The sequence below is a fragment of the Sminthopsis crassicaudata genome, chromosome 3 (genome assembly GCF_048593235.1).
Source record: "Sminthopsis crassicaudata isolate SCR6 chromosome 3, ASM4859323v1, whole genome shotgun sequence".
NCBI lineage: Eukaryota > Metazoa > Chordata > Mammalia > Dasyuromorphia > Dasyuridae > Sminthopsis > Sminthopsis crassicaudata.
This window is the reverse complement of record NC_133619.1, coordinates 516,028,752-516,055,561: the sequence shown is the minus strand read 5'-3', so window position 1 is coordinate 516,055,561 and position 26,810 is coordinate 516,028,752. Positions and strand designations below refer to the sequence as shown.

The 26,810-nt window shown below is 36.3% G+C and overlaps 1 protein-coding gene across 2 annotated transcripts in view; it reads right to left on the bottom strand.

The window, feature by feature from the left end:
- The window catches only part of CAPN5 (calpain 5), a 151,837-nt gene that overhangs the window by 91,772 nt on the left and 33,255 nt on the right, over positions 1 to 26,810 (bottom strand). For both annotated transcript variants that reach the window (XM_074304136.1, XM_074304137.1), the window contains one exon: positions 17,627 to 17,804. In XM_074304136.1, coding sequence (XP_074160237.1) covers positions 17,627 to 17,791 — 165 coding nt within the window. In that variant the 5' untranslated portion in view covers positions 17,792 to 17,804. The remainder of the gene's footprint in view (positions 1 to 17,626; positions 17,805 to 26,810) is intronic.

Genomic DNA, 26,810 nt, shown 5'->3' with positions numbered 1-26,810 from the left:
TAAACCCTTCCCACCTTCTACCTTTACTGTTACTGTCAAGGGCAATTCCACCCTCCCTGTAGCACAGTCACCTGGGTCTTATCCTTGACTTCTCACTCTCTCTCTCACCCCCCATATCGAATCTATTGCTAAGGTCTCTTGATTTCATCTTTGCAGCATCTCTCCCACATACTCCCTTCTCTCCCCTGGCACTGCTACCTCACTGGGGCAGATCCTTATCACCTCACACATAGATTATTAGAATACTTGCATACATAGAATATTAGAATGCTGATGCGTCTGTCTGCCTCAAATCTCTCCTCATTCCAATCTATTCTTCATTGAGTCACTAAGGTGATTTTCCTAAAATGAAGGTCCAAACGTGTCTCACTCATATTCAAACTCCAGTGGCTTCCTAGCATTTCCAAGAGCAAGTACAAAATTTTCTATTTGGCATTCAAAACCCTTCATAATACTCCCCTTCTACCTTTGCAGCCTTCTTAGACCATCCTCCTTGGCATATCTTCAGTTCAATGACATTGGCTTCCTGGATGTTCCATAAAGAAGTCAATCATTGGAATGCTCTCACTCTTCCCCACTAGCCTTCTATAGTTACCTTCAAGTCTCAACTAAAATCCCATCTTCTAAAGGAAGCCTTTCCCAATACCTCTTAATTTGAGTGCTTTCCCTCTCTTGATTATTCCCTATTTATCCTGTATATAGCATTTTTGTACATATATGTTTGCTTTTTGTCTCCCACATCAGACTGTAAGGTGCCAGAGGGCAGATCTTTTGCCTCTTTTTGTATGGCCAGGGCATAGCACTGAGTCCAATAGGCACTTAATAAATGCTTATTGACTAACTCTGGCTTCCTTTAAAGTTCTAGTAAAATTCCACCTTCAACATTTAGTCAACAAGCATTTGTTAAAAGCTTACTCTATGCTAGGTACTGGGCTAAGATACAAAAAAAGGTTTTAAAAATAGTCTCTTGCCTTCAAGAAACTTGAAATCTGGTGGCAAAAAGATATGTGCAAACAAGCACTAAAAATAAGAAAGACTTGCGAAAGGTATATATATATGACAGTGGGTTTTTAGCGGGACTTTAAAGGAGGCCAGGGAGGGCAGCAGATGGAGATAAGATCTAGGCATTAGAGTCAGCCAGAAAAAAATGCTCATAACTCAAGACTGAGTATCTTATTTGTGGAACAGCTAGGACACAAGGGTTACTGGATAATAGTAGATACTTAAATAGAACTAAAAGAACCTCAGAATTCCACTATTTTCTGAACCTTCCATCCCATTTACAACATTCTCTAAGAGGTGTTCACTCAGTCTCCATTCAAACACCTTCAATGAAAACAACTTGTCCTGTTTTGTGATAGTGCTATTTATTGGGATACTTTTTCTGATTTTCATTTAGTCAATAAACATTTATTAAGTATCTATAACATGTTAGGTACTGACATAGTTTTTGTAAAGAGGAGAATCTCAGCAAAAGCAAGAGCAATAGCAGAGAGCACTTAGTTGTTTTCCTGTCTCCAATATCACAAGCAGGAAGATTTTTCTGCTTAAAGTCTTTTAAAAATATTTTTTCTACTTAAAATCCTTCCTTTCTGTCCATTTATACAAATTTCTTCCACATTCCATGCTAGTACAGCCAGCACAGATTCAGCCTGGCTTAGTCTGATCTGCCAATACCTAGTATCTCCATGGCTTTCAGCCACCTCAATGAGTTGTCCTGATATAAAAGGGATTTTAACTAAGTCATCCTACATTAGGAATATTGATAAGACACTACTAATTATTTGTGCTGATTCCTAAGGGAACCTCTAGAGAATACGGTAGCCATCTCTTTCTTTTCCTGCCATACTACCCAAAGCAGCTGACCTGGAGTCCTGGGACCACCCAAGTTGTATGTATCCCTCAGTGCTCTCACCCAAAGTGTACCGTCTATGTAAAGAGGAAGGATTCAAACCCTATTTCTCAGCCTCAAATCCCAGCACTCTTTCCATAGTACCCACTGATTTATTTTCTTTTCTAAAAGAAAGCATGTGAGTGTCAAGGTCCTACAACTTCTGATATAAGTCCACCTGGGAGATTCAGGAAGACTAAAAAACCTCTCAAGGACATAATTCTAACTGATCTTGGAAGAACAAACATCCCTAGCCAGTCCCTTAGTATGCCTCAAGCAGCTCTCTCTGTGTCCTGGCATGGAACCATTCACCCAAAGTGCACAAATACATAAAGTATCTGCTATGTGGACATCTCTCTCTCCACCTGCTGCTACACACAAGAAGGTTTCCCTCAAACAACTCCATCAGAACATAAGGGCCAGTTTAATGACTATCACACCAGAGACTTGACTCTCCCTAATTTTATCCACCACTGCAGGAAGATTCAGAAAAGAAGCAAAGTTGGTATCCTTGGGGGGCCTACCAGCAGGAACTTCTGCCGTTCAACTCCAGAACTCAGTTCTCTAGAACTACACTAGTGGATCACAAGTCTAAGTCAATCCCCAGAAGAAGGACTTAAAAACCAGGAATAAAAGCTCAGCAATTTCTTTGGGTGACCACAGAAACATAAATTTAGAACTGGGAACCTTAGAGATCATCCACATAGTCCAATCCTCTAATCAGATCGGGAGAAATTCACTGGAAAGCAGCCAAAAGCTTGGGGGTTTTTGGGGTTTTTTTTTTTTTTTGGAATGTCCCTGACAGGTGGTCAGTTTTATGACCTATAAATCTAGCCCTTGTGTCTAAAGCCTTGAGTGGGATCAGATGCCAAGCTTGGTGATTGGCAGGTCTCCTCCCACACTGAGAATGTTAAGGTCTCAGGTCACTGCCTTTGGCTGCCAATGGACAAGGGCATCTCCAGAGTCCTTACAAAAGCTGGATTTTTCTGTTACTTAAGGTTTTGTTTTGTTTTTTCCATATGCTTGTGTATATTAACTTTTCCCTGAAGGACTTGGGAAAGATCCTGCCCACAGTGACCAAAATATAAAAATGAATTCTAGAGTCTTCATTTCCCCTCCTTTCATTTCCTAGACCATAGGACTGGGCTTCTTTTTGTTCTTTGTACAAAGCACTCCATCTCCTGATTCTGGATATTTTCACTGGCTATCCCTCATTACTGGAATGCTCTTTTTCCTCAAATCTCTGCCTTCTGGTTTTCTAGGCTTAAAGTCCCAGCTAAAATTCCACCTTCTATAGGAAGCCTTTCCCAATTTCTCCTAACGCTAGTGTATTCCCTTTACTGATTATTTCCAGTTTATCCTGTACATAGCTTATTTGTAAATAATTGCTTGCATGCTGTCTCTACCATTAGACCATAAGCTCCTTTGCCTGTCTTGATATCCCAAGTGCTTGGCATGAAATAGGTACGTAATATTCATTGACTGATTTGTTGGCACAATGCCTAGAACTCAGTTCTAATAAAGACAAATTTGATTGTTTCATCCTTGGGTTGACCAGCGTAGATCTGTTCAGTAGCCATAGACTGAGTCTAAGCCCTGGCCACAGACTGAGACCTGGATCTTAATTCTGACCACAAAATTAGTGTGAACTTTAACTTCAAAATGAGCTCTGACTCCGGCCCTAAACTAATTCCTTATTCATATTAGATAGCCAATTTTTCTTAGTGATAAAGGTGGGGAGAATGAGATGAGTGAGTGTATATGACTCCCCAAAACAACCATACACACTACTCAATGCACACAAAGCTACTAATGGTACATCAGTATGATCATATTACTCATTCATTTATTGATTTTTAAAACTATACTACCTATTAAAAAACCACTCAGCAAGTCCCGTGGAGGACCTGGATAGGGGAGGGAGGAGGAAAATAAATATTTACGTGGCATGTCATATGTGCCACTCACTGTGCTAAATGCTTTATAAATATTGTTTGAATTTCACACCAACCCTGCAAGCTTGGTATGTATTCCTATAGGCTTACTGCTTTTTCACTTCAAATATAAAATGTAAGCTCCCCATATTCAAGGACCCAGAATCCAAAAGGAACAATGAGATGAACACTAGAGACTAAGATAATGGACTAGGAAGAAGCAGTTTGGTGAGCTCCCCTCTGAAAGATTTCTATAGGCACTGGCGCCAAGTCAGTGAGGCTATGTGCAGCATTCCAGTACTGTGCACTCAGGTAAGAGAAGATTCTAATCCCATACCACAGCCCCACTAGACCCATATGGAGGCAATGCAATGAGGACAGATGAGAACTAGCAGTTTTGCTACCCAAGCTTTGGCTCAGTGACCCAGGGAAGACTGAGAAGAGAACTCGTACACAGAAGTAACATTCATAGGTAGGGAGGCCCTGGGCCACATACCAAGAAAGAAAAAAGTTGAAAAGAAAGAAGCAACTATGGTGTGGTTCAGATTTCCAGGAAGAGAGTAGATGGGATCTCAATTCTAGCTTTGGCCACAAATAGTGAAGGATTACCATGGTAGAGATCACAGACACAAGGCAAGTCTATAATTCCATCACTTTGAAACAACAGAGCTTTGTAGATAGCTGATAGGAGTCTTCTAGATCCAAACCCAAGTCAGGAATTAGCAGAATTCAGATAGTGGGTGGAGGTAAGTAATCAAGTGAGCCTGGAATAAGATAACACTCAATACTCCCAAGAAAGTAGCTACAAGGTCAGCCCAATCCTTCCCTGTGGAAGTATAACAAAGCCCAGACCTAACACCAAGACCAAAGTCAAGAAGATGAAAGAATCGGGGCAGCTAGGTGGGGCAGTGGATAGAGCACCAGCCTTGAATTCAGGAGGACCTGAGTTCAAATTTGGTCTCAGAGACTTAACACTTCCTAGCTGTCTGACCCTAGGCAAGTCACTTAACCCCAGCCTCAAAAAAAAAAAAAAAAAAAAAAAAAAACAATAAAACAAACTCTAAGAATGTACAAAAATGGTTTTTGGCTCTTTTTGAGGTGGCAAAGAATGAAACATAGGGGACTCAGAATACAGAATAAGAAAAAAAACTTTTTTTTTTTGCACATGGCCAATGTGGAAATTAGTTTTGATTTATATATATATATATATACACACACATATTTGTGATGGGTTTTATTTCTATATTCCCAATTGTATGCATGGATGGAAGGATGGAGCAAGGTTGAAGAGAGAGGGTGCAAAGACAGATTTCAGCTGATTGAAGTAAAATATTTTTTGAAAAAGAAAGAAAGAATAATAGAGTCAGGATCAAGATACCTGGCTTTGCCACTAGAACTTTGTGACCTTGGATAAGTCATTTGCCCTCTAAGGGAAGTAAAGTCTAATATTTTGAGATTCCATGTGTTATTCTTATTTCTCCCGTAGTCAATGTCACAAAGGACCAAATTTCCAAGTGATTGTTGAAATGAATTACTAATAGGCTTTCAGACAAAAATATTGTTGAAGGTGAACTAAATTCAAAAATTAAAAAAAGAAGAAGAAACACTTGCAAAGAAGGACAAAGGGAGGACTAGCAGTAGCTTGTCATAATGCAGCCTTGATACAGTTCATTTCCTACTTATCCAGGGCATGACATCTGGCGGCAGAAGGGTGGAGAGGTCTGGAAGTAGGTGGCAGAGAGAAGGCATTCATTCTACCTGTTCATGACCCCAGGGAAGGGAGGACAGAGTACAGTCACCTGGTTATAGAAGTGGCCCAATTCTAGCAGCCTGGTTGACTGCTCCAGGCAAAGAGAGAAGAGGTATTAATCTTGTAGGAAGAAGGACTGTAGGCCATGAAAATGGGTATCATCAGGTTCTCATCATTAAATTCCCAGAGTGCTAGATTTCAATTCTACCAGAGATGTTGGGAAAAACAATCAAACACCATCAGATCAGAACTAGAAGGAACCTTACAGTCTAGAATGCAAGATATCAGAGCTGAAAGGGGCTTTACTGTGGAGGAAACAAGTGTTTATTAATGCCTACCAGCACAACTAAGCTCTTTACAAATATACACTGTTTTTTTTTAAAAAGGCATCAATAAAGGGTTTTGCTTTTCTTTAAGCTTGGGCTTCATGATCAGAACTATTTTTGTATACACATTGTAAAATTAATAATCATACTAAGCTGAATAATAGCGTACTTGGTAAATATTTGCAGCTAGCTTTAAGTGTAATAGCTAAGTTAAATGTAGACTGTAAGAGATGAAAAGAATAAGAAAACTGTAGAATATTTAAGGAATAAAATGATCATAAATGGGAAATGATCATAAAACATGTAACTAAGAGCTGGATTAGAACATAAAATGTTAGATTACCAGTCCTGGAAGGATTCCAGGGAATCTTCTACTCTATAGCTCTCTCACTAATCATTATTGACTAGTGATTATTTCAGGATAACTCCTTGGGTCATATTGCATTACTTTTTTAGCTACCCTCCATTCTCTTGGTTCTCTTGCATTGTTCAAAAATTAAAAACATCTCTCATATTGAAGGCTTATATTTGGTTCAAACTCGTCCCCATTTTATAGATGGGAAGACTGAGCTTTATATGATAAATTACTCAATATCCTAAAATATAAAAGGAGATGCTAGGAAGCAGTATAATACAACATGGTTCAAAAAGCTTCAGGGTGGGAGACTACACTTTAGTTTGGTTTCTGCCCCCTATTATCGATGTGAATTTGGGCAAGTCCCTTTCCTTCTCTGAACTTTGCTTTCTCCATCTATAAAATTATAAATTTGCTAGATCAAGGACATCTGAGATTTTTCAAGGATGGGTCACCCAGAGAGGAAGAAGAAGACAACCAGGTAGTATGCTCTATAGATTCTTACATTCAAACACTGTACTGAGCATTTTTGTTGCATCCTTTCCTAGTTACAAGGAACTGTCCATTGTGGAGGGCAGGTGAAGGGATCCTTTCTCCAGAAATGACCACAGTGATAAGTAAAGACATCAATAAAAGGCTGCTGTTGATTTTAAGGTTAGGCCTTAGGACGGTTGTCGAAAAACCTGAGAAGATTCTATGAATGCAAAGTAAAGTGAGCAGAACCAGGAGAACATAGTACACCATAATAGCAATATCATAATAATGGTTCACTTTGAAAGATATAGCTACTTTGACAATACAATGATAAAAGATAATTACAAAGGACTTATAATGAAAAATTCTACTCTATCTACAGAAAGAAAACTGATGGACTCTGATTACAGATTAAAGCTTTTTTTTTTTCACTTTCTTTTTCTTTTTATTCCAACACAACTAATGTAAAAATATGTTTTGGAAGCCTTTCTATGTGTAATTGATATCATGTTGTTTGCCTTCTCAATGAGGGGGAGGAGGGGACATAAGCAAGTAAGAGAACTTCCAGATTCATTCTTTTTTAATTTTTAAATTTTTTTGGTTATAAAAGTAAATTAATTTTTTAAAAACATATTTCCTTATTAATCATATTGGAAGAGAAAAATGAGAACAAAAGAAAAAAACACACACAAAAAAAATAAAACAGAAGAAAAAGAAAAAAAGTGAACAGTGCATGTGTTGATTTACATTCAATCTCCATAGTTCTCCTTCTGGATGCAAATAGAATTGCTTTGGATTACTGAACTGCTGAGAATAACCAAGTCTTTCACAGCAGATCCACAATTTTGCTGTTACTGATGTACCATGTATTCTTGGTTCTGCTTGTTTTGCTCATGATTAGTTCATGTAAATCTTTCTAGGACTTTCTAAAATCAGCTCATTCATCATTTTTTTTCATTTTTTAAAAAATTTTTTTATTAATTTTATAATTATTATTTTTTAACAGTACATATGTATGAGTAATTTTTTTTTAATATAACATTATCCCTTGTATTCATTTTTCCAAATTTTCCCCTCTCTCCCTCTATTCCTTCCCCTAGATGACAGGCAACCCCATACATATTAAATGTGTTACAGTATAACCTAGATACAATATATGTGTGTAAAACCAATTTTCTTGTTGCATGGTAAGAATTGGATTCCTAAGGTATAAGTAACCTGGGTAGAAAGACAGTAGTGCAGATTTCTATGAAACATTTGCATTGGAAAAGAAAAAGAAATCATATGTGAAGTTACACAAAACATTTCCATAAAACTCATGTTGTGAAACAAAACATAGATCTTCCACTCTAATGAAAATTAAAACACTCAAGAAAAATTAAGTTAAAAATAAAGAGAGAGATATATAGAGAAAAAAAAAAAAAAAGAAAGACAATAGTGCAAAGAGTTTACATTCAATTCCCAGTGTTCCTTCTCTGGGTGTAGTTATTTCTGTCCATCATTGATCAACTGGAAGTGAGTTGGATCTTCTTTATGTTGAAGATATCCACTTCCATCAGAATACATCTTCATACAACATTGAAGTGTACAGAGATCTTCTGGTTCTGCTCATTTCACTCAGCATCAGTTGATGTCTCTCCAAGCCTCTCTGTATTCCTCCTGCTGGTCATTTCTTAGAGCAATAATATTCCATAACTTTCATATACCATAATTTACCCAACCATTCTCCAATTGATGGACATCCATTCATTTTCCAGTTCCTAGCCACTACAAAAAGGGCTGCCACAAACATTTTGGCAGCAGTCAAATGCTAGTAATTAGCTAGTGAGTAAGGTCTACTTTCTTAAAGTATGATAACTAAAAGTTCAAATTCTTATTAACTTCAAGGTTAAAAAGCACTTTTCTTGCAATGCCATATGCCCCTCTTTATGAAGCAATCTAATTAATTGTTATTCTTCTTCATAGAAGAGGAAACAGGCTCAGAGAGACAAGTGACTCATCTAAGATCACATAACTAATAAGTCCTGGAGCTGGGATTTGAAGCCAGATCTTATGACTCCAAATCCAACATTTTTCCAAATAAATATACTCTTTTTCTCTTAAAAAAAATTTTTTTTTACTAAAAATATTAAGTAGTTCCCATCTCATGGTCAAACACACTACATTCAGCTTAAACGCTTTCTAACATGCTACAGTCTGTGTTATAAGATTCCTTTTAATCCTAATTATCTATAAACTTCTCCAAGTATTTCCTATCTACTTCCTTATAAACCTATTGTGAGTATATTGATAAGAGATTGAATGTAAAAGGTCTTTGAAAATTTAAATAATTTAACAATGTAAGAAAAAGTAAGGAATTAAAAATTGATTTATCACCAAAGTTGAAGAGGGAGACATGAGTTAAGTGGGCATGTGTGCTAAAGGTAAATGGTTGAACTAGCCAAACACACAATGTTTCCTCTAATTTAGAACCGAGTGAAAAGTTAATGGCAGTGTGTGGTTCAGTGGGAATAACACACTCAAGAATCAGGTGATCTCTTAGATTCTAGTCTTGTTCCTGACTGAGTCTCAGTTTCCTCTCATGTAAAATGAAAGGATTGGACTAAATTATTTTTTAAATCCTTTCTAATTTTTCTATCTCTTAGCATTTTAAGATATGCAATTTTAAGATTATATGTAATTCTGATTTTGTATGTTCTGAGAATCCCCCCAATTCTGTCATTCTATTTCTATGTTCTAAGTTCTCATCTTACTCTTAATCTTCAGTGTTCTGTGTTCTAGTATTCTGTTCTTAGGGTTCCTTCCAGATCTCATATCCTATGATTCTAGGGGTTCTAAAATGTCAACTAGCTTTGAGGCCAAAAATAAGAAAGGGTCATTGTGCAAAGACAATAAAGGAAACTCTATCATCCCAAGAAGACAGATCTTCATCATGGAAATGGGTCATCTAGTCCTCCCCCATAATTCTTCTCTCAGAACAGAAAGAAGGTCTGTGTCGTCAGCAGCCCTCCTCTTAGCATCTGCTCTCACAAAGCCCCCTTTTACATCAGGGCTTCCACTCACTTGAGAGGACACAGGGAGCAGCTTGTAGTGCTGAATGAAGTTGTAGTCCAGGATCCTGTGGCATAAAGTCAGAGATTTGGGCAAAAAGCTACTGCTGCCAAAATTTTTCAAATGACAGACATTTATAGAAACTATTATCAATGAGAAACAAGGAGAATAGTCAATACAATGTTTGACTTGGAGTCAAGAAAACCTGAGTTCTAATAGTGCTCCAATACTTAATTATGATAATTGATATGGGTTTAGAATAATCCATATTAAGTCACTGAACCCATTTGAGTCTCAAGCAACAAAAGCCATTGATAGCTGTGTTTGTGTAATGTGGAAATATGTTTAACATGATTGTGTATATATATATAGCCTATATCAGATTGCTTGCTGCCTTGGGGAGGAGAAGGAAATGAAGAAAAGGAGAAAAATTTGGAGTTCAAAATCTTACACAGATAAATATAAAAAAAAAAAAACTATCTTTACATATAACTGGAAAGAAACAAAACGTGATTAAATTTTTAAAAATAATGATGTCTGCATCAAGAGGAAATTTCCTCATTTTCATCTAGCAAAGACCAGAGTTTCTGGATATATTGATACCATTAATTAGTCAACAGAAGTTAAGATTTTGATTTAAGTATGGTAAAGAAATGAAGTATTATATTACAAAGTTAAATTTTAAAAAATCAAATAAGTATCAGGAAGATAAAATAGATTATAACGATGACTCACTCTTACTAGCCTCTTAAACACATGTCTATATGTGAGAGAGGGCAGCAAGAGACAGAGAAATAATAATGTGGACATTCTGTAGAATCTCAGAAGAGATTTCAAAAAACTAATCGAGTCCAACCTGAACCTATAGAAGGACTCTCTCCACCAAATGGTCAGTTAGCTTTCGCTTAAAGACCTTCAGTGATGGAGAACTCACCACTTACTTGGAGATGGCATATTCCATTCCTAGACAGCTCTAATTCTTAGATATTTATTTCTTCTGTACATTGATCTGAAAGTGATCTCCTTATGGCTTCCACTCACACACACACAAAAATCTTTCCTTCGAACACTAGTGGATGGATATTGTTCTTCAAACACAAAGAGGAGCAAAACGACATCACTATGTTGGGATCAAGGCAAAGTGTATCCAACTGTGGATGATCAGACCAATACTAACTTAAAAGTCCATATGAAAATTTGGAATGAAGACACTGGTAAACACAACTCTTGTGAAGTCCATAGCAAAGTATTATTTTACCTTTTACAGATGAAAAAAGTTGAGACCCAGAGAAAAAAAATCTGCCCAAAGAAATCTTTGTCAGTAAGTGGCTCAGCCAGGACTTGTACCCAGGTTTACTGACTGATTCCAGATCTTTCCGCTATACTACCATGCTGGTGCTAGACAGGAGACCTGAAATGCTTTAGAGGAAGGGAAAATGAGACTTTCTTTAATGGAATTTGAAATGCACATCCCATCTATATTCCTACATTAATTGAAGGTATAGAATTCAATTCTGGGAAAAACAACCCATTCCCTAATGAATTATCCTAAGCTCCTTAAACCTGTCCCCCCAAAAGCAACTGTCTCCTGACTATCATATTGGTCAAAATAAATACTGAATAGTTTCCTCAAAATTAGGTTCCATAAATCCCATGGGCTGTAATAAGAAGTTTTTAGAGATGTAGTGTGATGACATGAAAAGAACACTAGAATTGTAATTAGAAAACTTGGGTCCAAATGCCAGTTCCTAAATTTCTCTGAGCATTCGTTTTCTACTGTGTAAAACTGAGGGAATTCTTGTTCTTTTAACCTCCCTAGTTGGGACAAGGACAGTGTTTTATAAATCTTAAAGTTGCATAGAATTATAAGTTGTTGTTGTTGCAGTTGTTGTATGGTAATTTTTTCCTCCCCAAGAGAATATGTTGGGGATGTTTTATTTGGGAATGATACAAATTTTTAGAGCCTCTTCTGATTTACAAAGCTCTGTCCTCACAACTCAACACCCTATCCTGCTGACTGTAAAGAAGGCGATTGAATTTTAAGACTATCCCATTGAAGATGCTGTGGATACTTCTATTTCTGAGAAAAAAAATCAATTAGGGTCCCAGAAAAAGATTGTGCTTATTTTTCATGCCTTGTCAAGTCTAGGGAGACTGGTCACTAGTAGGCTATCCATCTAGAATTCATTCTTTGACCCTGGAAGCCCATGAAACCAAGAAAATTGAAAAGTTCTTAGTCCTCTGTAGTCAAGTCCCATTCTGCACTCACTTGTAGTGATAGTGCCAGTGGGAGTGTCAGGAAAGAGCCAACAGGTGCTAAGAACCACTTGGCTTGTTAAATGACAGTTAGTAACCTAAATAAGAGATCATTGATGACCAACATATTGCTAGATAAACTCAATCCTATCAGTCTTGATATTCTTGACTTAATATAGAAGCAGCTGTACCTAAGTGGCTCACAAATTCTCTTTGGAAAGGTGAAAAAAGAAATTGGTAGTCGGTTTAGTCTTCTGTCCCAAGAGAGCAAGAGACATCATATCATGGACCACTTAGTCATCTAGTGTTACAGTACTTATGAAGCATCTATAAAAAGGACTGCCAATCTGTTGTAGAAGAAGAGATAGAAAAACTCTACACAACATGATAAAATCCTCAAATCAACATATTCTTTAATATTCAATAACTTCATGTAAAAATAGTTGAGGATCATAAAAAATTTTTTTTAGTTAGAATGTCTTATTCCAAACAAAAACAAAAACATACATCCTGATTACTTTTTAAGAATTGAAAAACATTGAACATAACAAACACATAATAACATTACAAAAAGAAAATTGTTTTTACTTCACCAAAAATGACTCATTGTTAATGTGAGAATTAGTTCTGAATCAGCTATTACAGTGATATCCCCATATTGTTAGAACAAAGATAAAAAATCAGTACACAGCCAAAAGAATAAAAAGAAGAAATTGAAATAATTGTAACTTTATTGTTTAAATTAATTATTGATGTTGGAAAATGAAATATGAATAGGATATCAAGACCAATTTCAGTCATTTCAAATAGAATTTTAATCACTTGAAATCAACTTCATAGCAAGAATATCAAAGAAGCCTAAAAATGTTTTTAGTCAGTAAAAACTTTCTTTACTTGCCAGATGGAAAGCTAAAACAGACAAGGCCACCATAGGTCTGGAATACAATACTCATCTATTACATCCTAGAAAGAAGGAAGGTTGGAGATTATAAGCAGTATCATTTCACAAAACAGAGAGAAATAAGAGAGGTTTTGCTTAAATCACTTTAAAGAAAGCTTGGCAAGAAACCCAGTAAGCAGCTTTTATGAGGACACTAAAGAATGAAGCTGAAAGAGAACAGTGGTTGAAAGATAAAAAAGGTTCAAAAAGATTTTTAAACAAATGTTTTTTGCTCATGAGGATATTAGAGGCTCCACACTTGGAATATAACTTTACTGTAGAAGATTGTGCTTACAGAGGGGGCAGAAATGATACAAAAGGGAGGAAATAGGGCAAAAATAGTAAGACTAGATCAACTATACCGAGAAGAATAGAGTCAAGATGGCAGAGTAATATTGCTAAGGTTCCCTCCACAAAATTTCTCCAAACAAATCTAGCAATTGCACAAACCAAAATCTTAATGGTGAAATTCAGAAAATTCGCTGGGATAGGGTCAGACCAGGAGCACATTAAATAGTGTACTCCAAGCCCCCAGGAAGTTCCAGACACACACTAAAACAACACCAGACCCATATTAGGGCACTACAGCAGGAACAGCAGTTTACTGACAGATTTGTTGCCCACTTCTCTAGAACTGGGTTATAAATTCAGAGAAGACTGAGAGGAGGACCTATTCAGAAGAGTGACATTCACAGCTAAGGAGACTCTAGGCCATACCAAGAAAGAAGGAACTTCAGAAGAAAGCAGAAACATTAGTATGGCTCAGACTTCCCACACATAGATTGGGGTCTCAGTTCTAGCTTCTAGTCCAGATTTCATAGGAATAGCCAGGGCAAGAATCTTAAACAAAGCAAAGTATCTCGATGCCATGCTGAACCAACTTAGTTTTCCAGCTGGTTAATGGGTGAAGAGTCCAGTGGCAATTTATTCTTACACAGATCCAAATATAAGTCAGCAACTTGCAGAGCTCAGACCATGGAAGCAAAAATCAGATTTTACCCAGATCAGACCCCTTTGGGAGTAATAACAGTTGTCAGGTCCCTAGTTTGCCCCTGAGATCCTAGAATAATACAACACTCAGTACCACAAAAAAGATGCAAAAAGACCAGTCCAATTCCTTCCTCCAAAACTGTAGCAGTCTAACCCTAACCCAAAAGTCAAGAAGTGGCCTGGAAAAATGAGAATACCAAAAAAGAATCCCATTAAAAAGTGGCACAGGAACATTCAATACACAAGAAAGAAAAATTATTCCAAAACATCAACAAGCAAAATTTCAGAGGACAACACAGCTTGGGCACAAACTCAACTAGAATTCCTAGAATACATGATGCAAAAGTAAAAAAAAAAATAAAAAAAAATTTGTAAATTAAATGAGAATGCTAGAAGGAAAAAAAAAATCAGAAAAGAAATGAGATATAGAAGAATTAGAAATGAAATTAACAGACTGAGAAGGAAAAATTAAAGAGTAATTAAACATTGGAATGACATAACCTTCCCCCCCAAAAAAGCTTAGAGATCCTCGTTCAAGAAATCTTAAAACTGTTAAGATTCCTGTTACCCGTATTTCTTGTTACCTCCTGAGACAAAAACTCCCATGAAAAGCATAACCAAAATCCAGAGTTTCCAGATCAAAATTTAAAATGCTGTAAGCAATCAGAAAGAAAAAAAGAATTCAAGTACCAAGGAACCACAATCAGGATCACACATAATTTTGCAGCCACCAGGGTAAAGGAAAGGAGAGGTTGGAATATAATATTTTTTTATGGCAAGATATGGGCTCATAGTCAAGAACAATTTATCAAGCCAAACTGAGAATAAAGCTACAAGGGATAGGGGTAAGGAATGAATATTAAAGGAAATACAGGACTTCCAAGTATTCCTAATTAAAAGATCAGAGTTGTATCAAAATTCTGAAATCCAAACACAGGAGTGAAGAAAATCATTAAAAAAATAAATATGAATGAACAACATTAACAGGACTAAAGTACTTAAATTCAAATATAAGGAGATGATACCTATATTCCCTATGAACATTCAAAGGAAAGTCATTCATCTTTGCTTCTCAGTTGACTCACCCATAAACCAAAAAGAATTATACTTGCAAGACCTATCTTCCAAGGGTGTTGTGAAGACTCTCAAACATTCAAATGGAGTTATGATCTCAACAGTGTGGATGTTTCCCCACACAAACGATGCAGATCCTAATATACTTAAGCCCACTTATATCTTACTTTATATTCTGCCAAAAGTTCTGGTATCCTTCCTTGCATTCTCCTAACATCATGATGATAAGATAGAGAATGTAAAGCTATTCGTTTGTCTTTATTCCCTCTTGCCATATAACATTTTACTTCTTTACAAATTCCTCATTTATGATGAATTTTAGCTTACTCATAGTCACCATGCTCTTCTTAATTGCAATATTTATTTTCAGTTAGTATTTAACTAAGGTGTTCTATGTTATGCAGTTATAAAACAGCACTAGTATAATATCGATATAATGGACTTTAGTTTCAAGGAGAAGTCAGGATCCATGAAACAGGAGCATCTGGAAGAGATCACCAATTATAACGAGATTCTTGCTTAGAATCCATGAACTTGATTGGTATATATATATATATATATATATATATATATATATATATATATATATATACATATATATATGTATATATGTATATATATATATATATGTATTACTATATTTCAATATAATTGGTTTCCTTTGTAATCCCATATATTTCACTTTATGAATTTAAAAATATTCTTCTCAGAAGGGGTCCATGGGCTTTACTGGGCTGGATGCCAAAGAGAAGGATCCAGGATATAAAAAAGTCAGGAACCTTGCTTCACATGAAATCTCCTTTCAACCTGGATTCTTCATTCTAGCTCCTCCATGTCCATATCAGCAAGAAACTTCCTGTTTTATGCTTGACTCAAGTTGAATTACTGAACAGTTATCTTACTTATTGCTTTCAAAGAATCTATTTTAATTTTTGTATATGCATAGGAGACATCTTGTTAGGGAAGAACCTTTGAGATGCAGTTTTGCTCTCCTGAAGCAAATTTTTTTGAATAGTCTTCTAAGGATGTAGGGAATGGGGCAGAATCTTGTATTGTTTTCACCTTTCAATATTGGGATGTAAGTTTCTATGGAATATGTATGTTCCCTTATAATAGCATCATCAAAGTTGATCTTAATGTGTGTAGAGTATTCTCATAAAAACTTTATGTAGATGGGAAGGGTACATACATAAATCAATAGTTATTAGTGTTCTTTTTTGTTGTCTTATTAAAAAAAAATATTTTCTCAATTTCATACCTTTGGTAGCTCTCCCTCCTTTTGATAATCTTTAGAATCTATCCTTATATACCTTTAGCAATTCTATCACCTGTAAGACTTAACACTAATCTTTTATATGTAAACTTTTAAAAATTTCATTTAATTACTTTTGGTTTCTATAAACAAAAATCCACTTTTCCATCCTATAACCCCAGTTCTCATCTCCAAATTAAGACCAACAATAATAACAAAATCCATCTCAAACATATATGATGAATCAGAACAAATTTCTACATTAGACATGTCTAAAAACAATGTCTCATTCTGCAATCTGAGTCCTTCATTTTTCAATCTAGAGTGGTTGGAAAGTTTCACATTAGCCCTCTGGAATCACGACTGGTCATTATACAGAGAAGAGTTCTTAAGGTGTAAGTAACATTTTCCTTGTTCTGTTCACTTCATTCTGCTCAGTTCACAAAAATATTCCTGGGTTTCACCTCTTTTACTACATAGTATTTCATCATCTTTATATACAATAACTTGTTCATCAACTTCCTAATTTATGGGTATCCCCTTAGAGCCTCAATTCTTTGTCACCTCAATAAAGAGCTTTTATGCTTAGAATCAGTCCCTTCCATAATCTACTTTTCTTTCAATCCCCCTCCCTATATCCTTCTTATTTCCCTGTTGAATAAAATATATTTCTGTACCTACATGTCTACATGTCTGTCTATATATGTATCTCTCTGCATGTGTTATGTGTATATTCTTCCTCTTTTTGATAAATTCAAATGGTCTCTCTCTCCTCCTTGTTTGAACAGCTTCTATTCAAAGAGTGGCTAAGTGGTGAAACAGTGCTGGGCCTGAGTGCTGGCCTCAGACATTTACTAGCTGTGTGAGTCTGGGCAACTTACCTAATCTTGTTTGCCTCAGTTTCCTCATCTATAAAATGAGCTGGAGAAGGAATGGCAAATCACTCCATTATCTTTGCCAAGAAAATTCCAAATTGACTCATGAAGAGTTAGACATGACTGAAATGACTGAATAACACCTACTTACACATCCTAATTATATTAGATAATTCCTTTTTCCTTGTCTTTCCATTCTTCTCTTAAAGTCATTAGAATGACTCCTGGGCCTTATCTGTGAGATATAAGCATCTCATTTTAAAATTATTAATTAGATTATTTAAATTATTAACTATTCACTTAATTACTAATTATTAATTAGATTAATTTTTAAAATCACAGAAAATAAACAAGCAGCATTCTGACCTCAACAAGGCAGAACAAGGATGGAGTTCAACAAGGGACAGCACCCCTGTATTAGTATGCCCTCTCCACCCTACTCTGGTTCTTCTACCAACCTTAGGCCGTCTCCACTGGACATCTTGCCGCTGGGTACCTGAGTAATACAGGGATTCATCATTGGCTGGGAATGTAGGGTCCTCAAAGAGCACCTTCCTCTTCAGACAATCCTTCTTCAGAGACCAATATTTTTGGTTCTCATAGGGTCTCACAGAAGAAAACATCGTTTAGATCAGCCTTAGGGAAAGATAAGAGAGGGAAAAAAGACTTTGAGATGAGAAAAATAGATGCATTTCTAAAAAGTACAATTAAAAAGGATCTCTCATAGTACCATCCTCCTACAACATTTCTTCTGTAGCTTAACACTAGTTCCCACTGTGTGGACTAGCCTCTATCGATGGGTTATTTCTGGAGTTATGAATATACCCCATGATTCTGGAGCCCAGTTTTCAAATCATAATGGTACTGTGGTAGAGTAGACAGAGTCCAGAATCTAGAATCAAAAGATATAGGTGTTCGAGTATCATCTATCATTTATCTGTGGGACCATGGGCAAATTGTTTTGCTTTTCTGTTCCTCAACTTCCTTCTCTGTAAAATGACATAGTAGAACTATATAACTTCTAAAATGCCCTGAAACTCTAATATTCTGTGATTTTACCTCTCTCAGCTTTTCTCCCATGACTCCCCAACATAGACTCCTCACCACTCCTATTAAGCCTGACTATTCCCTGGAACACTGATGTACCCAGATCATTCTCACATCCAGTCTTGGCTCTCACCAGGATCTCTCTCCCTCCCATAGTATTGGCTATATTATACTGTTCACACAGCATTTAAATTTATTTTTTCTTACATAGCTTGTGATTAAAAATGATAATAATACCAATACACAACTTAAATAGTATAGATACTTCTAATAATAGTGGTTCCAATACCTCCATCCCTTAGCAGACAAGATCATACAGCTTAGAGCTGGAAGAGACCTTAGAAGTCATGTATTCCAATCCTTTTCTTTTATAGATAGGAAAAGTTAAGAGGGATGAAGAGAGGCTGAATGGTCCAACTCCTTCCATTAGCAGGGAAAGCACAATAAGAGGTCTGCAGAGTAGGAACTCTGGCCTGAGGTCATACAAGTTCTAAGATCAGAGTCAGTCTTTGGCCCAAATCCAGAGCTCTTTGTCTTTCATCATGTTGTTCACCATTATACAGATGAGAAAACTGAGACTCATAAAGCTAAGGTCACTTTGCCCATGATCACATAGGTCATAATTAATAGAACTGGGATTGGAGCCCCAGGGATAGGATGATTAAACTTTACAGCTGGAAGGGATCTTAAATGTGCCTTATTCCTCAGATGTCCTGACAATATTGCGTCTGTTCTTTTCTTATTAAATCCTTTTAAGTATTCCAATTATTTAGATAGACCTTGCTTCTCCTTGCTGGACCTTGACGTCCCAAAATGCAAAAAGTCTATGTTATTTATCCTTCTCCCTCTTATTCCCCTCCTCTGCACAACAGAAGTATACTTCTTCAGAACAGATATTCAGTATATGAATCACAGGACAGACTCTATCATAAGCTCAGAGGAAAGTGAGATACCTTACTCAAATGCATATGGAAAGATTTTATAGAGAAGGAAGACCTTGACCTGAACCTGGAAGGTCAGACATGGTTTGGAAAATTGATGAAGAGTACATTCTAAATCAAGTGACTATCACCAAAGCTTCTTCAATAAATGGAATCTGGTGTTTAGATTTTGGCAAAAACTTAGAAAGCATGGAGTCTAACATCTTCATTTTTCAAATGAGGAAACTGAAGTTTGAGGGACTTACCCTAATTCACACAGGTAATAACTGTTGGAGAGGGGATTTTAAGTCAGTTCTGATTATATTACAATCAGTGATACTCTCTGCATTGTACAATATTTCCTTCCTAAACAATCTAAAGGTAGAGACTTCTTATGAACTAAACACTACTATGGGAAACAGGAATGAACTGATATTTTCCACTGCCTTTTTTGGGGGGTGGGGGGAGGGTAGGGGATCTTTTATTAATTTTTTAAAAATTTAACTTACTGTTAATTTATGAAATAAAACAAGCATTTCTATAATACAGTATAATTTTTTTAAATTGTGCAATGAACTTGCAAATCTATTACGTACAACTTGCTATTCCTTTTAAATATAATAAAGTTAGCATGAAAATTTTTCTTTTGGAGGAGTTTTGAGCTGAACCAATTCTCCTTTCAGAATTCATTTAAGTCCAGATTACAGTTAAAAAACCTAAGTCCTGTACTCAGGGTTAAGTGAGAGACAGAAAACAATAAGGCAAAAGGTTTCCTATCATCAAGGAGGTCATAGTTTACAAGAAGATATATAGAGTCCAGGGACACCTATAATATCTACTCATTATCACAACTGAAGAAAAATTTTATGGGTAAAATATGGTGTTTCAAGTGTAATGATTAAAAAGGTTCAAAAGACAGTTTTTACATAATTTAATATTTTATTAATTAAACCAGAAGATTATTAATAAAAGAATAGTTATTTGGCTGTCTCTCTTAGACCAAAGATAATTGTGGAGGTGGGCTCACAGTTTATATACTCTTCAAACCAATGAAGGAATGCTAGTGACATCATGTTACCCTTGAAGAGAAAAATTATTTCTACTCAGACACCTATAGCCTTAGGCATCTAGACCCCAGCTTTTTAAACTATGGGACATGATCTCATATGGAGTTCTGTAACTGAATGTGGGGGGTTGCAAAGTTAAAATTTATTATCAGTAAATATTTCATTTGTAAACCTATTTTATATACATATATATATATATATATATATACACCATATGTATGTGTGTGTGTGTGTGTGTGTGTGTGTGTACACAACACACACATACATATATATATATATATATATCTGGAGTCAGGTAACTATTTCTGAATGAAAAGGAGTTACAACTGGAAAAAGTTTAAGAATCCTTTTTAAAACTTTTTAAAGTATTATCTTGCCAGTTTTGCTGTTTACAGTATTTTTTAAAATACTAATATACATTTTTAATGTTTTGATAAATAATCTATTTCAAACTTCTTTGGCTATGTGTACCATTCTGTTCTTCCGACAAGTGTCATACCTGGAAAGTGCTTTTTGTGAGAACTGCTTCAAATGAATCTGTCTCCACCCAAACTTGAGTGGAACACAATGAGTTTTAGGTAAAGTTTGGGTGGGGCCTGACCAAAGTAAGGAGAGTTAATTCAATCTCATTATCAGTAAGGTCCTTCCAAAAAAAAAAAAAACAAAAAAAACATTCTTTTCTTTTTCCCTTTCTTTTTCCTGAACAACGAATACATTTATAGAGCTCTGAATATCTCGCCAAGACATGGGTTGTTAGTAATACTTTCTTTCATAAGTAGTCACTAAAATTACCTCTCATTCTAACATTTTCTATCCTGAGAATGTCAATATTAAGAGATACCATAAATAGAAGAAAAATTTCTTAGTGACAGTCAAGTCAATCAGTCTTTGTTAAACACAAGGCTGATGATTTTGCACTCACTTAAATCCAATTCATTTGCAACTCAATACATCACCCTCCTGATGTCATTGGTTCTAGAAGGAAGGACAAACAACAAAAATCATGTGCTGGGGAACTAGCAAAGTGCTAGAAATATAAAAAACAGTCCTTGACCCCAAGCAGCTCACCTTCTAATAGGGAAAGAATATGTAAACAACCATGTAATTTAATCAGAGCAGACACAGGATAAACTGGAGCTAATCTCAGAATATTATTGGGTGGTCCTGGTATCTCTTCCAGGAATTTTTCAATTTGGATGATATCAAACTTGACTTCCCCATCATTCAGCTGAATGGGTCAGGTGGGAACCAGGGGCAAAGTCCTTCATCATATCCAAGGACCTCCTTCAGGTCCCTTGGTTGGTGAGAGAATGAGAGACATCCCTGAGTAGCATCATCACGAGGAGATGATGGCAGAAGAGACAGCTCCTCCTCATCTTCATAGCTTTGACAAAGTGTCAGTTTAGAGTTCTCAATCATGGTGTCTGGCAAGAGAGATGTAGCACTTTGTGAGGGGGTGGGGTTACCATAATTTTGCCTCCTCTACATTCTAAACTCTGTAATAAATTTGCTATATGAGCTCCAGTAGGACAATGAGACTTCTTCAGATCCAGCTTCCCAGTCACAGTCCTCTAATTTGGAAAGCATCTTTATCTCTCCCTCTTCCCATCGAACCCCTGCCCATCTCCACCTTGCCTATCCCCAAACCTTAATCTGAAGTGAGGTATCTCAGGTTGTTTGGATACTTCTAGATACAGCATCCTATGTATCACTTCTGGGATTCTTACCCTTTGTTGTCATAGTCCCCTTATACAGACTGGCAGAGCCTATGACCCCCTTTTCAAAATCATGTTTTTAAATGCTTCAAACAAAACACAATCACAAAGAAAACCAACTACTTTGAAATAGTCATTTAAAAAAAAAAAAAAAAAAGTTCTTAGATCCCAAGTTGAGAACTTTATACTATATCATGCTTCATCCCCTAGCAGTTACATGACTACCAAGTATCAAAATGGAGATTTCAACTCAGGTCTCCTGACACCTAACCAAAGCTTTTGTTATTATACTTCACCAAAGTGGTTAATATTCCACTCCATTGTCTATGTTACATATATGCATGCATATGTATATAAGTAGGTATTATATATATATGTATGTAGACACAAATACACACATATATTATATAATATATATATATATGAATATATATAATATATGAATACATGCAGCATGGTGAAAAAAGTAACAAAACCCTATATGTCCCTTGAGATCTCCCTCCAAACTGACATTCATCAACATTAATGGTATAATGATAATAATAATGATAGCATTTATATTGTGCTTTACAAATATTATCTCCTTTGATTTTCACAACAACCCAAGGAGATAAGTGCTATTATTATCCCATTTTACAGGTGAAGAAACTGAGGCATACAGAGGTTAACTGGGTTGCCCAGTATCCCACAGCTAGTAAGTCTCTGAGGCTGAATTTGAACTCAGGTCTTCCTGACTCCTGGCCAAGTTCTCTATCCCCTGTACCACCAACCGCCTCTCTATATGATTGATGTCTTTTGTAATTCGATGTAATGATTGACAAAAGGTCCAGAACACAGAAAATGATTGAGATGCTCTGATCTGATGGAACATATTTGAGGGTCACAGAGCCAGTAAGTCTCTGAAGTGAATTCAGGTCTTCCTGACTAGAGGAATTTGGTTCTGGTGAGTAAGTCAGTTCCAAACCCTCAAAACAATACTACTATCCAGTCTTTTTTCTGGCTACATTATTTTTTTCACTCATATTCTGAAAAGTTTTCCACCAATGCCTCACTTTAATCTCTACTTTCCAGAATCCATTTCCCCCAATGGCTTTTTACAACCACAACATTTTCCTGTAGATCATCTAACCCAACTTCCTGCATTTATACAGGAATCCTAGAGAAGGGAAGCAGCTTAGCCCTTCTGTAAGAACGCTCTCACTCTGGGAAATTACTTGGTACATAGATTGTATTACTATTGGTGTTATTTCCGCCAATCTGTAATTTCCTAAAAGGCAGAAACTGTTTCACATTTGTCTTTGTAGCCCCAACCCCTAACAATGACTTGATACAGAGCAGGAATACATATTCTTTTTTTTTATTTTTTCTGAGGCTGGGGTTAAGTGACTTGCCCAGGGTCACACAGCTAGGAAGTGTTAAGTGTCTGAGACCAGATTTGAACTCGGGTCCTCCTGAATTCAAGGCACCTGGTGCTCTATCCACTGCGCCACTTAGCTGCCCCCAGGAATACATATTCTTGAATTGGACTGAATTGTCCAGTGCTAGACGAGTGCCAACTCAAACTTGATTCTCTATCTGTGTGTGTGTGTGTGTCTGTGCGTGTATGTACATATATAACCCCAAACACCACACATACCACACACAGACACACACACACATATAGGTATATATGTACAAGTAGAATCTAAGTGATACAATAGATAATGCCTGGCCTGGAATTAGGAAGACTCATCTTCCCAAGTTCAAATCTGGCCTCAGACTGTTCCTACCTGTGTGACCCTGGGCAAGTCACTTAACCCTGTTTGCCTCAGTTTCCTCATCTGTAAAATGAACTGGAGAAGGAAATGGCAAAGCACTCTAGTAATCTTGCTATAAAAAACCCAAATGGGGTCAAGAAGAGTCAGAAACAAATGAAAAAGATTGAACAGAAACATATTTTATAACTATATCTATCTATACACACATATATACATATATACATGTATATGTATATTACATGTATGTATGTGTTGTATATGTATATATGGAAGAGTTTTTGCCTAGGGAGTGAGAAAACCTAGGTACAAATCCCCATTCTGATGTTTATTATCTATGTAGTATAGGGGTTCTCAAGGTGGAATCTGTGAGTTTGTTTTTTTAAAAGTTATTTTGATAACTGCTTCAGTATATTGATTTTCTTTGTGATCCTCTGAATTTTATTTGAAGCATTTAAAACCAAGATTCTAAGAAAGGGGCTATAGGCTCCACCAGACCACCAAAGGGCCTTATGACACAACAGAGATTATGTACTCCTGATGGGGCAATGGACTTAGATTGAAATCTAGCCTCCTACATTTACTGGCTGTTTCAGTTTCAACAAGTTATTTTACATCATCATCTATATGTCTATAGATAGATATAGATATATGTCCTCATCTATAAAATGAGGGTATTAAACCTTAAAAAAAAAATTCCTTTTAGCTCTGAATCTATGATCCTCTGATAAGCTGCTTCACTCATTCAAAGCTCACTTTTCATCCTCTGGGGATAATAATAATTTTATATATATAATTATATTGCTATTCAAGTGAAAAAAAAATATCTTATAAGCCTAGTACAGGTCGAGAAAGTTTGGAATACCAAATAGGATATCTGGAAAGGACTTTAAAACTCAGACTGTTAGGACTGGTGAAAAACTTAGAAGATAGAATGTGACACATGAAAGAGACCTTAGAATAAGGAATTACATAAATGGAAGGGGCCTTTGAAAATAGAACTCTCTCTATGTTCTGTGGCAACTTAGGAATATCTTATAGAAATGTGATTAATTCTTCTATTGCAGTCTTATGCTGACTCACATTTGGAAGTCTTTTGCACCACTGCACCTACTGGGATCATGTCTGTAAACAAGCCATACCTTAGCTGCACAAAGGTAAGAAATGATGGATGCCAGTCAGCTTGGGAGGCTGGGGCCTGGAATTTGGCAAGCCATTCTGAAAGTACCAGACCCAGCCCTGATCAGTAACATTTCTGAACTTCAGAATCAACACGGGGAAAGTTCAATGCCTCCCCAGGTAAGGCCTGACCTTTCAGTGGTATCTACCTGAGCAGGGCCCCATTCCTCTTCCCCTGGCCTTCCTCCAACAGAACAAACACTGAGTCATAGATATTTAGGACCCAGGAGGTTCTTAAGGTAAGAGTCACAGCTTTCCAGTCACTGTACTGCAGGCATCTGGTCATCTCTCCCATCACTGATTCAACAAATATTTACTGAACCCCACTGGCAGAGAATTCTCAAACAAGAGCTCAGTGCTCAATGCTAATGGATAGTCAATGCCTACATAGACCTTAAGATGCTGAGTTGTTGTTTTTTCCTTATACTAAGGGTAAGCTGTCATCAAGTTGCTGGTAGGCAGCTACAGGCGTCTTGGTAAAAATGGATACTACATTGAACTTGGAGTCAATCAGACTTGGATTCAGGTCCTCCCCCTGAAATCCAATAGCTATGTGACTTAGAGACACTTATTTTCTAAATCTGAAAAATGAAAACAATAGGAGCACCTATATCATAGAATTGTTGGGGGAATCTGATAAAATAATATATGAAAACCTTTGTGCAATCTTAAAAGAATTTTATCAAGAGGGAGTAAGAACTAGACTCATGATTTCATTGCTATAGGGAACTCATTGAAGAGGAAACTCCCTTCACTAATGCAGATTAGAACCTTCTTTGAAGCTTAAATCTTAGAGATGCCTAGAATACTAAGATATTAAGTAACTTGCCCAGAGCCACAGAACACGAGATACAGAATTTGCACCCAAGTTTTCTTGGCTAACGGGTCATGTCAGCTATTAATAATGAATCTGGCTTCAAATGAACTGGGTTAGATGCTAGCTGTACCAACTAACAATCACCTTGGGAAGTAACTTGGGTCTCTGCTTCCTTCTCTGTAAAATGAGAATTTGGGACCATATGATATCTAAAACCTTGTGCATCTCCAAGTTCTAAAATCCTGGATTTAATCATTCAGCACAATACCAAGCACATAATAGGTGATTTATAAATACTTCTTGTTGATTTAATTTTATAGTTATTTCTTTGAATTCAACAGTTCTACAAATACATATTTAGCACTTATTGTACATATGGCATTATGATGGAGCCTGGGGAAGATTCAATATTTGAAGAAGACATGGTGTTTCCTATTAGGGAGCTCACAGTCTGGAATGGAGATGGAATATAAACATACTGGCACCAGGAAAGCATTGACTAAACTCAAAGGTAGAACTTTGTACAATTTGGCTGGAACAAAGAGTAAATGAAAGATAGTAGAGATAAAAGGAAACTTGGAGATTACAACAATAATAACTAATATATATAAAATATGTTGAGCATCAAGATAGTATTATGGATGGAGCATTAGGCCTCAGACACTAGCTGTATGACCCTGGACAAGTCACTTAACCCTGTTTACCTGTTTCCTCATCTATAAAATGAGCTGAAGAAGGAAATGGCAATCTAGTATCTTTGTCAAGAAAAGCCAATGGGATCATGAACTGAGCAACAACAAAATGTATTATCTACATGATCGCATTTTATTTTCACATCAACCTTGTGGAATACTATAGGCATTATTATTATCCCCATTTTACAGATGCAAGAACTGAGGCTCAAAGAAATGAAGTATCTTGTCCTGAATCACACAGGTGGGTTCTGTGACAGCATTCAAACCTTGATCTTCTTAACTCCAAAGTCCAGCTATTTATCCACTAGACTATCTCCTCCATGTTTCCATGTATTATAATGAAAAGAACATTGAATTTGTAATCAGAGGCCCCAGATTTTGTTTCTTCATCACCATACTAACGAGCTACATGGCTTTGAGTAAGGCATTCAAAGTAGTCTAGCGATGG